Below are 14,777 nucleotides of genomic sequence, written 5' to 3' on the forward strand. Positions count from 1 at the left end.
ATCGGATTTGAATTTGAAGTTGTAATTAGTTTTAAATAAGTATCTTATATCCAATATCCAAACGACTGTGATTTAGATTCGGTAGTGTATTTAAAAGCAGGATTCTGATCAATTGTTAATTTAAAGTTGAATTTAGACCAGATTTGGATTTCAAATTAAAATTTTGGATCTAAATATGGTATAAGACTCGCATTTGAATCCCAATATGTAAGTGCACATCAAATAAACCAGGTATTGTAAAAGGAACATCCAATTCGAATTTTATTCGGCTATTTGAAGTTCACGTGGACGCATTTATTGGATGAATAGCAGCATTTTCAGGTGGACATTCATATACATAGTTTTATGTGAATTTGCCATAAAGATTTGAGTATATTTATGAAACAATGTATTTTAGTGTTTTCCACTGGAAGTGAGGATGACATCGAAATCATATGCGGCGTTTTTTAATAATATGCATTTGACATTTTGAATTGCCTATGCTCATTTATTGCACATTCTATTCTCAACTCGTCACAATCTTCACCGCTGTAAATTGTTCCCGCTCGGTGTGAATGTTGTACTCATTTTTGTTAAAATTAGTTTCATTGTAGCCGACTCCATCGTTTCATCACAATCGAACTCTCTCTGTTGGTGAATGGGAACTTTCATTGTAGTGTTGCTTTAGATAGACGAGCACGCTGCAACAATTATGACTTTCAACAAAAGTGCAACTCTGTGTCATCCGCTTCATGAATGACAATCAATTCTAACTTTTTTGCTGTATTCAACACCAACTTAAAGGAGTTCCTGATAGCTTCTGAGGTGCGCGAAGGACCTAAGGGGCATTCATTCAAAAAAATTGTAAACCAGACTTTCTTTTCGGCATATATCAAACTTTCTTCGTTTCTCTCTGCTGGTACACGCTTGAGAGAGAGCAGAGAAAAGCTTGTGCATGCGGTTGAAAGGAACAAGTCAAACAGGGGACACGGAGATCCTTTTGAGGAGGCAAGCATAAGCACACAACCTGTAAGCAATGGCCATGGAGAGCAGGACCCAGACCTCCTTGTTGTCACCGTTGAGGTTGATGGTGTCAAAGGAAGGTGAGCTCTGCAGGCGCTTGCACCCACCTGCACTGCCGCACTCATACAACAGGTCCCCAGAGTACTGAACCTTCAGCAGAAGCCTAAACCCATAGTGCATGAACGAGATGTACTTCAACCACTGCATGAACTTTGGTATATGCTGCAAAGCGATCAATTAGAAACATTAAGAATAATATCTCTACCTGCATATATGCCCACCTGACCACATATAGGTCAAGTAAATATGGCCTCAGATATCAACTTTTTGTCTAAAACTAGTAGGGTGTGACAGTAAGAAACTGGATTTGTAAAAGACTTACTGTTAAAATGACATTTTCAAAAGGGCATGAATAACCTCTCTGTCCTCAGAAGGACACCTTAAACACATTTAAAAAAATATATCATCCAAACATAACCATAATTTTGGTATTAGAGACCATTATATGTAGGAATGTACAACAAGCAAGTTAAGCATACTTTCGACTTGAGTTACATATATATTGGCTCAAGCTTTATGAAGCGAGCTCAAGCTCACTCTCAATAAACCGCGTCCGAGCTCTAGCTCCACTCGTTTAAGCACATGTCACTTCATTCATATATTTTTTAAAATGAAAACAAAAACCACAAAAGAATGTTAAAATTCATAAAAAAAAATACTGACATGCCCCTAAAGATTAATAAACATGGAAGACACAAGCTGAAACAAGTTTAAATGAGTTGAGCTCCAGTAACTAGAACTCAATTCATTTATAAATCGAGTTTTTAACTAGAGCTCGAGTCAAACTTATATGGGTGAGTTTGAGTCAAGCTCGAGTTGGCTTGACTAGTTGTACATCCTTAATTATGGAGAGATTCTTTATATTTTTTCATAAGGAATCTACTTTTGATTTTGATATTGACAATTCTATGACACATTAATTCATTTCCAATTTAAATACGTGTTCATATATATATATATATATATATGAAGAGAGAGAGAGAGAGAGAGAGAGAGAGATTAGAAAAACCTGAACATAGTATCCTCCAGTAAGGAGGAATAACATGAGGACTAGGGAAGCGATGACACCAGCTCTTTTTATGCTCAAAACTGCAGCTCCAAAAAGCTCCCCTGCTCCCTACAAGATGGTCATGAAGCATTTTCACCACAGCTACTATATATAGGCGAAATGGAGGCACTGGATACCTGGCTAGTGATGACAATCAACAGCATTGTAAGCAAGGTGAAGAAGAAGCATGGCACTGTCTTTCGAAGCCCAACCATGAAGTATATAATGGCCATAAAGATGGTTGGGTAGAGTATGTGTATAACCATGTCGCATAAGGTGCTGCATATGTAGTACACGCTCAGCCTGTACATATCTGCTTTCCTTTCCCTCACAAGGTATTCCTTCTCAAAAGGAAATACGTATACTGCTCCAAATAGGGATGAAGATGTCCAAAATATACAGATATAGAAGAGTAGTCCTACCTGTAATAAGTAGTTTGGGCGAATTGCAAGTCAATAGATGGGCATTTAACTTTTTAGAGAAATCATCAAAGAATCGCTTACTGACAGAAAACATTAAATTTTAATATATAACAACTAAAAGGCCATAGAATTATCTCGTTAATTTTTAAAAGTTGAGCTATGATTTGTTATTTTCCCAAATATTAAGCGTCTTTGTTAATTTTTTTCTCAAATTTATGGCTAGTGTTTTGGTTTGTATATATATATATATATATGTGTGTGTGTGTGTACTGGATAGGATTATATTATGGATTACGGTCTACTTTCAAACTTCATTGCAATAAAATGATACATGAAATGAACTCGAAAACCATCAGCTGAGCCAGCGACCGTATAGTTGCATAGATTAATTAGATGCAATGATTTTTTTATAGCATATTGTCAATTTGTTACACATATCGGCTGCATCAACGAGGACGTATGAGTCTAATTTTTCATTTTTACATTTAAAAAATAAAAAATGAATTTGATAATGAAATTAAAAAGAAAAGAAATATAAAAAATTCTTGTAATCTGCTTTGGTTCTCCCCATATTAAAAATTAAATAAAACCATCTTAGACAATAAAAAAAGATGAAATAGAGATCAAGATTCGTATAATCCTATTTCATACTAATGAGGGTCCCATATCATATCATAAAAGCCAATTCAACCCAATGAAGCAAGCTAGAACCTAACTCTGGCAGCATCGAACTAACAACTTTTTTGCTCTTGGAAAATCCGTTCTTTTTGTGATTGCAATCAACAGTTGCAGAAAGCTGAAGAAGATGAAAACCAATGGTTCCCCAAATGCATGTTCCTGCTTGGGGAGTCCCAATTTCTTTGATATCAAGCATATACAGTACCTGGTCTCTAAGTTGGGCCTCAGTCCCAGCCTCCGATTTCCACCAAAGAAGACCCAACAAGATCGCAACTCCAATAGCTTGAACAAGCCTAAGCAAGTCAAAATAGTCCATGCACCTCTCCCTGTATGTTCTCTTTGAGAGCACCATGAACTGCTCCCACCAATACGTTGTCCATTCCTTCTTCACTTGAACAGCCATTTGAAGTTGTTTGGGAGCTGTACTGCATCTATGGTTTGCCTCCTTTTCCTTTGGTTCTAGCTCATTCTTGTACTTTCTCTGCAAGTACTGAAAGCAAATTGCAAGCAATAGTCACACCAAAGCTTGATGATATAGTGAATATAATCCATGCTTCTTTAGGAACTTGGTCACGTTAATCCCATTTAGACAGCTTTCTGGAAGTTTATAAATTTTCATTTTAATAAATATCATATCATTTAACATGAAAAACAGAGAGTTTTTCTTTTTCCTGCAAATAGAACTGGAGAAAAAATATACATCTATTACCTTAACCACAGTAGTTTGAGACTCTTGGGAGGACTGAGAACCAATCAGCTCCTGTGGGATCCCAATATCATTGACACAGCCAGTTGCCAAATCAAGCATGAAATCTGCGGGGTTCATGGCGATTTGAGGTGTGAAACCAATGGACAAGAAGTAGTTCATAGCATCTGCAGCTACCCCGTAATAGACAGGACATCCTTCTGATATGAGCAACAGCTTGTCAAACATGTGGAAAACGCGGCTAGAAGGCTGATGGATGGTTATGATGATGGTCCTCCCACCCTGCAGGATGGAAACAAGGAATGCATTTAGAAGCAAAATGGTGATGAGAACAGAGCATTTTACCAGTGTTTCATATGACATACACAAATATACATCCATACATACATACGTTGTGCATGTTCATGTGTGAACGTGCATGCATGCATGTGTTGCAACCCTAATGAGTTCCAAAACTTTAACCGATGCTTCCAAGTTCCAACTTTATGTTCATAATACATGAGATCAGAGATGTAGGGATAGTGTGTCTCTGGAAATACAAAGTTGGTGGTAATAATCTCAAAGCTCCTTTCATAATCAATTAAAATGATCTTCCTTTCCAACAACTGTGGAACTATATGCAGCTACTAAACTTGGAACCAGAATGAACCTGACTTGGGACAATTTTTATCATGAAGACCTTCAGGAGGATTAGAAGGCAAAACCTTTGCAATGCCCTGCAGAACTTGAAGGAGCTTATTTGCAGAGGTGGAGTCCAATCCTGAGGTTGGTTCATCAAGTAACAAGAGTGATGGATCAACAAGAATTTCATAGCCAATGCTTGTCCTTTTCCTTTCGCCACCAGATATCCCTTTCACAAAAGCGCCACCAATTCTTGTATGCCGACACCTGCACCAATTAAATGATTAAAAATTTCGCTGTTCTTTCCCATGGAAGTCATAATTGGAAGCACAGTTACATGACAAAGACAAGTTTGCAAGACCATAGTTGGGAGTGGTCTTTTATGGCCTTGTTCTGGACTCCTAGATGATCCCTACTTTTACGGAAGCTAATTGGATCAGGAGCCAAGGCCTAAACAACTTTGCAGTGTGACTGCTGCCCAAGTAATATAATGAGTTACATGTGGGATGGCTTCTAGATGAAGTTTTTGGTCAAAGCAATCTGTTGCTGCACCTTTCAAGTCCCAGTTCCCTCAGTATGAATTCTGCTCTTTTAAGCTTTTGTTGGCGACTCATGCTGCTGGGTAGCCTCAGAAATGCTGCAAAAACTAGCGTTTCTTCTACTGTTAACTGTGGAAACAGCACATCTTCTTGTGTCACAAATCCAACCCTGTGAATAGATGTTTCCAAAATTAACACATAAGTAAAAGAGAGAGAGAGAGAGAGAAAGAGAGAGAGAGAGAGAGAGAGAGAGAAGTACCTCCTTTTTAGGGCAGTGCTATATGGAACATCATTGTAAGTGACTTTCCCTCTTATATTTCCATGCAGACGCCCACCAATTATCTTTAGAAGGGTTGTTTTTCCACTTCCTGACGGACCCATCAATGCAAGAATTTCACCTGGTGATATGCTGCCTGTGATCCCCTTTAGTATCTGCTTGTCCCTGTTCTGTCTGGTTGAGACCACACCGCTAGCTGAGCTTGTAGATGCATTAGAGTTGCACTCTACGCTGAACTCAACATCTTCAAACTACAAAAATCGAGGAAGATGAATATATAACTCTACTGAAAAGCCAGAAAGTTTGATGCTCCAAGCCTAAGAAAAACAGCTATCACGGGAGAAGGAGACTCGTAACATTATAACCTTAAGAAACAGGGAGAGCAAGAAATCCTATAATTTTACCTTGAGAAATATCGGGAGAGGACCAGCATCAGGCGTACAGTGGCTGGAGCTCTCTGTTTTAGCTTCCGAGCTTGAGTTCTGCAGATGACATGCTTGAGGGATGAGCTCAAAATTATGACCAAAACCAGTGCTTCCTGCAATCTGCATTGTTCCCATAGTGGGCATTTCAATTATGCAAGTTTCCTCGGTTCCAATTTCCATGATTGACACAGAATATGGCAAGTATTCATCAGTCCCTCCTCCGTAAAACCATTAACAGTATAAGAAGGACGAAGCAACCAAAACCGAAGCAAGAACACACCAAGAAATGCGAAGTGAAGCTTCTGTTTGGTGCGTCACAAGCTTTCTGCTTTCTATAATTAATTCTTGCCTGCAGTGGTAGGTGGATTTGTTCATTGTTTCTAGATGAACTCTTGTGAACTAAGTGAACAATATCATTTTTTTTTCATTTGAGGTAATATAACTTGTAGGTTAATTATCTTATGGGAAGCAACCATGTAAGAGTGACCCAGTTGCCTCAGAGAAAATGAAGAACCTGGAACATTGTTTCAAACAACACAAGCCTGTTATAAATACATCAGGACCAATAAAGTGCACAAATAATTTTGCTTTTAGCAAAATCCCATACGATTTATCCCTTTGTCTCATGAAAAAGGAAAAACAACTTCAACTTATTCTTCGTCCAATTCACTTTATAGTCTGTCTTTTTATGACGTTACTGGAATAGATGTACTAAATCGTTTCTCCTCGATCATATAAAAAATTTGAAAATTCTGCAGGCTCACATCGCAAATAAGTTGCCACCGTCGCCATGGTTGCGGACGATAGAGGTTTTGATCAACCAAGCAAAGCGGTATAAGCATGTGCGTGAGTGATCTTTCCAAATGGAGGCTTGCAATTGCATCTGGCGGTCGTTGAAACACTATAATTCCGAATTATACCAGACTTTATTGCTAAATCGCTGATGCGGATTCATGCTACAGAAGTTGCTTAATTTCTCCCTCGTTCTCTCATCCGTGGGCCGTTTTCAATGCTATCGTGAGTGTATAATTTCCTTTTGTTGGTGAAGGTAACAAGAATTTGACGAATCTAAAGCTAGCCAGTTCGAATTATTAGACCGTTTTGGAGGACCTCGAATTAATAAAGATCTAAAGACATTGTTTTATAAAACCGGTTTACCCGCAAAATCCGACCTGCGCCATTCCACAGAAATTCCCAACACTGGGCAAAATTATGACATTTTTGTTGCTTCTGGCTATTTTACATGATTTTCCTTCTGCTGCAGATGCTGCCAACCACTACAGGATTTTCTTATTAGCAGGTGACTAGAGGAACCTAGAATGGCTCTGCCTCTGGCCACTCTCCAACTCCCCCCACCCGCAAAACTTCATGAAAATCATCCGTCCCATCAATTGCCACCAAGTTTGGTCTCCGTCACAGGCTCCCTCCCTCTCCAGAACTTCACCACACCGTTCCAACTCAAGCAGCTCCATGCCCAAATTGTGAAACAGAACGTCGACCCTTCCATTCTTTCGTTCTCTAAAGTTGCCCAAGTCTGCGGTTTGTCTCCGGACTTTGGCTACGGACGCCAGCTTCTACAGTTCTCGGACAGATTGGAGATAGTTATATGGAACTCCTGGATCAGGAAGCTCGCCGAGAGCGACTCACCGGCAGATGCGATCATTTTGTTTCGCAAATTGCGGTACGCCGATGTGCCTCCCGACACCCTCACTTGTTCGTTCGTGCTCAAGGCGTGTTCTCGTGTTCCGTCACTTGAAGACGGTATGATGGTCCATTCCTTGGCGGCGAAACAAGGGTGGGTCGCGGATGTGTTTTTGCAGAACACCATCATTCATATGTATGCTTCTTGTGGTAGTCTAAGTTCTGCGTACCAATTGTTTGCTAAAACGTCCAAGAGAGATGTCGTGACTTGGAATATCATGATAACCCAATTTGCTAAACAGGGACAAGTTGATATTGCAAGAAAACTGTTTGATGAAATGCCAGAAAGAAGCACCAGGTCGTGGACGTCAATGATTACGGGTTATGTGCAGTGTGGGAGGCCCAATGAGGCGATCAGTGTCTTTCGGAGCATGGAAGAGGCAAATGTGAAACCGAATGAAGTTACTGTTGTTAGCGTTCTTGCAGCTTGTGCTGACGTTGGTGCGCTTGATCTTGGCCAGCGGATTCACGCCTATGCAAAGGAAAATCATTTTCGTCACAATGTTCGCGTCTGCAACACATTGATAGACATGTACACAAAATGCGGGTGCATTGAAGAAGCAAGAATGGTTTTTGACGAAATTCCTGAAAGAACAGTTGTATCATGGTCTGCCATGATAATGGGACATGCCATTCATGGTCAGAGTGAGGAAGCTCTTTCTCTCTTCTCTAAGATGCAAAAACGAGGAATTGATCCAAATGCTGTCACCTTTATTGGCCTATTACACGCTTGTAGCCATATGGGTATGGTTGCTGAGGGTTGCCGGTTTTTCAACAGCATGGTTAATGACTACCGCATAGTCCCTCAGATTGAGCATTATGGGTGTATGGTTGATCTTCTAAGCCGAGCAGGACTTCTGAAAGAAGCTTATGAGTTCATCAAGAACATGCCAATAGAACCAAGTGGTGCTGTGTGGGGAGCTCTCTTGGGTGGTTGTAGAGTTCACAAGAGTGTTGAGTTGGGAGAGGAAGTGATCAAGCACCTACTTGAGATAGAACCTCACAATGATGGATACTATGTCGTACTCTCAAACATCTATGCTGAGGCAGGTAGATGGGGTGATGTAGCGAAGGTGAGAAGATTGATGAAAGATCGTGGCATTAAGAAAACACCAGGGTGTAGCTTTATCACCATAGATGGAGTGACTCACGAGTTCGTTGCAGGTGATGGCTCACATCCTCATGCAAAAGAGGTGCAAGAAAAATGGCATGAACTTGCAGAACAATTGAAGTTGATGGGCTATGTTCCTGAAACCTCTGCGGTATTGCTAGACATAGCTGAGGAAGAGAAAGAACATGCTCTGTATCGCCACAGTGAGAAACTAGCAGTGGTCTTTGGACTCATGAAAACCTCGCCTGGAACACCTATCAGGATCATGAAGAACCTAAGGGTCTGTGCTGATTGCCATCTTGCGCTAAAACTGATCTCCAAGTTTTCTAATCGTGAGATCATTGTGCGTGATAGGAGTCGCTTCCATCGTTTTGTAGACGGCTCTTGTTCTTGCAAGGACTACTGGTGACATCACTGATGTTTTTCGCTTCATAGGAGTCAATAACTCAAGAAAGCTGTTATTCAAACATAACAGTTTGTGAACGTGCTTGATTTATTCTTAACTAATCAAATATAAACAATTAAGCAGTTTGTATGAAGGAAACAGCCACAATAATGAATCTGTCTATATTTTGCAGACATCACCAAGAATCATCCTTCATACACATGACTAACCATCGTAGAATAAGCAAACTCCTATACTAAAGGCCATAAGCAAATGAAACTACTTTATAGGACCAATAAACTGAGCTCAGAAGACAGGACACCCTTTCGTCACCATTCCAGGTTCTGTGGGGCAACGTGCTAGAGCGCAGTGGTCGTCCAGCTCTGTACCCCACCACTGTATTCCAAAGATGGATCTATACTGCAGCGCAAAGTAGGTGAGAACGGCGGAGAAGGCAACACCTGCGTCGAGCCCGGCGGACAGAACATAATTGTGCCGTGCCCACCACTGCTTGTACTTTCTATACACCACGAAGTTAAATGCTATACCAACTGCTCCCCAGGCCAGGTAGTTGACTGCTCTCGCCGGTGGCATCATCCCAGTTGCACCAATCAAGATGGGCATGTTGATGAGGCTGATCCACTTTGCCTTTGGAAACAGGCGTGAGCACACCCAGACAGGGACAGGTGCGAGTAGACCCACTAGGAACCACCAGTTCTGCCCGGCATAGACTCCCAGCCTGCCAAACATGCGAAGTGGGCCGACCACACCCCAGATGATAGAGGCATTGTAGAACACATCGTCGCCCGGGCAAGTCCATGGGCTGGAAGGGTCGAGGAGTGCTGTGTTGCAGATGTTGGGAACTGTTGTGAGCAGCCACCATGCCGTGCCAAAGTAGACGGATGATGAAACCAGTGTGCCAACAAGCTGTGCAATAAGATAAAGGCAAATAGTTTTACTTTTAATTTACGAAATCAAGCACACACATGCACGAACACATGGAAGGATCCAGCGAAGCTACTGTAGTTGTACCAACAAGTTGACCACACAAATAAGAGAGAGAGAGAGAGAGAGAGAGAGAGAGACCTGAACAACGAACATAGATCTTGGAGGGATCTTCATGTAGTGGCCAAGCTTGAAATCTGAGAGGAACATGAGGGCCTGGGACATGCTGATGTAGCCATAGGTTTTGAAGGCCACATTTGCAAGAGGCCTGCCTGGGTACAAGTAACCAATTATCAGCTCTGTGATCACGTTCAACCCAGGTTGCTGCACAAGCAATGCAAGCTTCGTATCAGTGAAATGGAACAAGAAAGAAAAATACGAAGTAATCGATAAATAAATTCCGCATAAATGGGTCGGAATATGTAAAAGAAATTACTGGTCCGAAGTGAGGTAACATCCAACCCAATGCCTAAGAATAAGGTTTCTTAACAGTGTATTTTTGAGCTCACCTGATTAGTGGTAGCTTGGATGATGCCAATAGGGAGGGTGAAGAAGAAGGCAATGACACAAGCAAGAAGGATGCCCCACCACGGCAGCTGAAGCTCGCCCCCGAACCCCAAGCAAGCAAGGAAGGCAAGGCCAACCACGCAAATCAGGATGATGCTGAACCACCATTCGGGCACCGCCACATAGTTCTTCTTCATCAGCCTAGTGTGGACGTCACCAACATGATCACTGAATGCCTGTTTGGTTTGCCGGTAGATCGATCTGCACACAGTAATGGAAGAACCATGCTCAGGTTTGGTTCAGATATCTGACCAAATTCAAATCTGATTAATCAAAATCTGGTCTCCATTCAAACTCCACCCACACATGCACACGCAGAAGCAAATTGCAAAGTGATGGTTCAGTACATAAGACTTACTTTCCATGGAAGAGAGCAACATGGGAGATGGTAGCCGCAAGAGTGGCGAAGCTGATGCCGTAAGTGAAGGCGAAGAAGATGCTCAGATGGATCTGGCTATAGCCGCTATAGCCGACGGGGTCGAATTCAAACGTCTTCTGATTAAGTATCCGGGAGATGTTATAGGGCTTGCCCCACTGATCGAAGACGTGGGAGGAGAAGATGGGGAAGCGCTTGGCATTGTAAGAGTTGGTCCAGTAGGTGATGGGGAGCATGACATAGACCACCAAGAAGAAACCTGCCATTACATTGAGGACGGCGAAGCCGGGAGTGGCGAGAGGGCTGCCCAGAAACCCGGCAACCGTCGACCAGTCGAGGGCGATGGAGCCGACGCCGAGGCCGGAGAGGCCGGAACCGATCTGCTGGGCGGTGACGGAGTCCTTCCAGATCCAGCACACAAAGGAGAGGGCGGTGATTGAAGGGAACAGATAGTTGGGGACGATGTAGTAGCAGTAGCTGGCGACAAACACCATGAGGAAGAACTGCAGCCTCGTGGTGCCACGCTTTCGCCGCACCTCCTTCTCATGCAACGCTCTGTTACATGAAACAAGCGACTGGTAAGCATTCTTAAGAGTTGAAGAGCCGAAAATTAAAACGGAATGCCTTATATAGATGGCACCACTGTGAACTTCAAGCAAGAACCAAAGACATTGTTCATATAAGCACAAATACAAGTACAAATATACGTAAAATATATAGATATGGAGAGAAGGTGAAAGAGAATATGAGTGGCAGTCTCAGTCTGACCTGAACAGAGAGACCTGGACGAGGTTGGCAGGCCACCACATGTAAGGGGAGTCCACGAGATACTTCCGGAACAAACCCGCCCATCCATATCCCATCATCTACAGCCGTCCGCCAAAATAGACAACATCAAGTATTATTATTTTAGAGAGAGATCAGTGAGGGTCCGGAGAATAGCTGAATGAAGACTCAATTTTCAAAACCATGCAGGTTGCATTAATGATGAGTTTAAATTCAACATCGCTGTAAGGGAGGAAAAGTAATGAAAGCTTCCTGCTTTGCTCCGCCTCTTCCATTACGTCGCTCGTCATCTTCTTCTTCTCCTTTTTTTACTTTCCCATGCATCGAGCAAGAGAGATTTTCCAAACTCTACTAGGAAAGCGTTTCATATATTTTCTCGACGGAGGCCGGGAAAAGCGCAAGTGGGATAAGAAAAATCTTCTTGGTTGACTTGGAATTCGGCAACAAATTGGTCGATTTTTCTGTAATTTAGTTTATTAGAAGCGTGGTGTGGTGTGTGTCCAAATTTGAATGCTTACAAATTTCTATGAACTATTACACCAACTGATTGTTTGAAAAAACAAATATATTATGCGGCCATATTGAGCTACCGTCGGTCTTTTTATTGCTTATTGACTTGGAACTCGGCAACAAATTGGTTCATTTTTTTTGTAATTTAGTTTATCAGGGTTGTGTGCAAATTTGAATTCTTATGAGCTTCAAGACTTGGGGGGACTCAATGTTTCTATGAACTAGCATACCAACCGATTTATGATAAAACAAATATAATGTTAGAAGCCATATCAAGCTACCATGGCCATCTAAGCCAAAAAAAAAAAAAAAAAAAACTTGAAAACCGATGTTTAGTAGCATGAGCCGGAATGCAGGGACACTAATGCATAAATAAGCAATTTGTATGGTTCTGTGTGGGCAATTGCCCACACTTCTACGACACTGCCAGGTTTCAATATGTATGGAAGCTACCATTTGTATGTCATTCAAATCCGTTTGCAAAAGAACAGTGAAAGCGGAAGACACCTGCGTTGTCTGTGACAGCAAGAATGCAGCCATGGGGTGGAGCTGCCTGTGGTAGAAGGCCTTAACTATGGTGATGATGTTCACAGCATACACAGAGTTGGAGCCAGAGTTTGCAAAAATCGTGATCAGCACATGTTCCTTGATATTGAAGGGCCCCGGATTCAGCGAAAACTCCCACTCGGTTCCCGGAATTCGGACCACCTTGGCCGGAAGTGTGGCAGCCATGAGCTTCCCCAGGGGCAGCGCAATGATCTGGGCGGAGATGGAGGACACGCTTAGTTGGTTCTGCCTGTAGCCGAAGAACTGGTTCAAGAAGGCCAGCAGGGCGCATGAGAACAGGCCCAGAGTCCATGTCCGGAACGTGAGGACTGGCAGAGTCGGATCATCGGTAGCCGGCACCGTCAGCCGGACTTGCTCAATCGGCGAATTTTCCAATTCATCTGCATAAATGTAGCAATAGTGTCGCAATCAAACAAGATTTTCATTGACTGGCGAAGATTTGTTGTGGACACAAAGCCCAATAATACTCAGAACATTCGCCAGATCAGGCGCCCAAAACTCGGATCAAACTTTGGTGGATCTAAAATCTTGATTTTTAGTTGTGGATAAGATTGGTTATATCTAGTAACTCAGTTTTATGATCTTCAATATCCAATACCAAATGACACCAGAGATGAGAGATTCGACTCATAAAAATCCAAAAAGATGGAAACAGAGAGGAATGATTCAACAGCAATTTGAAATAGATATAGATCCAAAAGGAGCCATACCGGAGAAGTGGGCGACTCCGAACAATAACTCAGACTTCTGAACAAAACCATCAATCCAGAGAGGTATTAAAAATCATTCGAACAAGAAGATGGTTGGCAGGAGAGACACAGTACTCAAATCTCAACAGGGTTTCGATTGATCACAACAATCTTCCTTGATGCCATGCCAAATTTAATAATTCCTCATCTCCAAGAAACAATACGAAAGGAAAAGGATCACTTCTCAAAGATCATTCATGATGTCAATATGAGTAATCCCCGTAGCAATTTTAAGAAATCTGTGCCTGTTTCCTTGATTAGGAGCGAGAGGTTGGGAATCAAATTTTTTGTCTTCTTTCAATAATAAAATATTCATTTGCACAAGGGTAGGAAGTTGCTTTTTATGGTAGAAAAGATGGCAACTGGAGATCAGAGAGACTTCAAAGTAGCAAACTCACCAACCATAATATATCATCTTTTTCTTTTTCTTTCTTTTCCCATGTTATCACAGGAGGAGAATTCTATGAACACATGCGCATCTCTCTCTCCCGTATACCATAAGCAAGCCACCGCAAAAATGAAAAAGGAAAATTGTGGCACTATTTTCAAATGCCAAGATGATCCAAGCAGCAAAGCCAAAAGAATGTCATAAAAAAACACATAATATCTGAGAGGAGACAAAGCGAGCATGAATCTCCAGCAACTCAATTGCTCACGGGCAACTCCAAAGCACGTAAATCGAGAGGGAAATCAGGAGTTTTGGTATCTGCAATGGCGTCTGCGCTTCATGACAGGGCCTACACCCTGCGAAACAACTGATCATGGCCTTTTCTGGTTGGAGAAGCATTGGAAGGCATTGTTGGTGAGCATGACGAAGTTGGTTTGAAAGAAATTGAACAACTGAACGGGACATGCACATCGGCTTTCGGTGACTTACGACACTTTCCGGGCGAAAAAGATGAAGCGATGGAAGAAATCGAACGGGGGAAAAGAGCTCACGTGAATCAAAATTTTTCTTCAAGACTACCCCGCAAACATCGACAAGGGAAAAATGGCAGAGAAGGAAGATTAGAACAAAGGGAAAAGGAAGAAGAAAAAAACAGAAACCGACCTATCTCCTCCGCTTGCTTAAGATTCTCGGGTAGGCGATCGCCATTCTTGTATGAAGAGTCTGCAACGCCGGAGTCACTCATCTCATCAGATTCAAGGTCCCCCGGCAAACTGCTGTGCGCGCTCTCTATCTGTCTCTCTATCAAGATCACAATAATCTTCCTTGATGCCAATCCAAATTTAATAATTTCTCATCTCCAAGAAACAATACGAAAGGAAAATGATCACTTCTCAAAGATCATTCATGGTGTC

General features: G+C 42.0%; 3 protein-coding genes across 4 annotated transcripts; 1 reads left to right on the plus strand and 2 right to left on the minus strand.

Annotated features, from left to right (window-relative positions):
- Positions 1-954: 954 nt before the first annotated feature.
- On the minus strand, positions 955-5,958 carry LOC116250350 (ABC transporter G family member 26). Its single transcript, XM_031623978.1, has 9 exons — positions 5,758-5,958; positions 5,336-5,604; positions 5,090-5,245; positions 4,621-4,804; positions 3,920-4,198; positions 3,416-3,700; positions 2,248-2,532; positions 2,072-2,179; positions 955-1,224 (listed from the first exon to the last, which is right to left on the minus strand). Exons 1-9 carry the CDS (start codon positions 5,956-5,958, stop codon positions 955-957), a joined length of 2,037 nt encoding a protein of 678 aa, XP_031479838.1.
- Positions 5,959-6,537: 579 nt separating this feature from the next.
- Positions 6,538-9,073, plus strand: LOC116251444 (pentatricopeptide repeat-containing protein At5g66520-like). 2 transcript variants are annotated; one of them, XM_031625727.2, is made up of 2 exons: positions 6,538-6,826; positions 7,043-9,073. In XM_031625727.2, exon 2 carries the CDS (start codon positions 7,098-7,100, stop codon positions 8,997-8,999), a length of 1,902 nt encoding a protein of 633 aa, XP_031481587.1. In that variant the 5' UTR covers positions 6,538-6,826; positions 7,043-7,097; the 3' UTR covers positions 9,000-9,073. The 2 variants fall into 2 exon arrangements, with proteins under 2 accessions (XP_031481587.1, XP_031481586.1); XM_031625726.2 differs by having other exon boundaries at positions 6,538-6,795.
- A 79-nt stretch (positions 9,074-9,152) lies between these two features.
- Positions 9,153-14,777, minus strand: LOC116251446 (oligopeptide transporter 1-like). Its single transcript, XM_050076647.1, has 7 exons — positions 14,527-14,777; positions 12,667-13,106; positions 11,632-11,729; positions 10,846-11,418; positions 10,430-10,688; positions 10,062-10,244; positions 9,153-9,902 (listed from the first exon to the last, which is right to left on the minus strand). Exons 1-7 carry the CDS (start codon positions 14,606-14,608, stop codon positions 9,282-9,284), a joined length of 2,256 nt encoding a protein of 751 aa, XP_049932604.1. The 5' UTR covers positions 14,609-14,777; the 3' UTR covers positions 9,153-9,281.

The sequence above is a fragment of the Nymphaea colorata genome, chromosome 3 (genome assembly GCF_008831285.2).
Source record: "Nymphaea colorata isolate Beijing-Zhang1983 chromosome 3, ASM883128v2, whole genome shotgun sequence".
NCBI classification, from domain to species: Eukaryota; Viridiplantae; Streptophyta; class Magnoliopsida; order Nymphaeales; family Nymphaeaceae; genus Nymphaea; species Nymphaea colorata.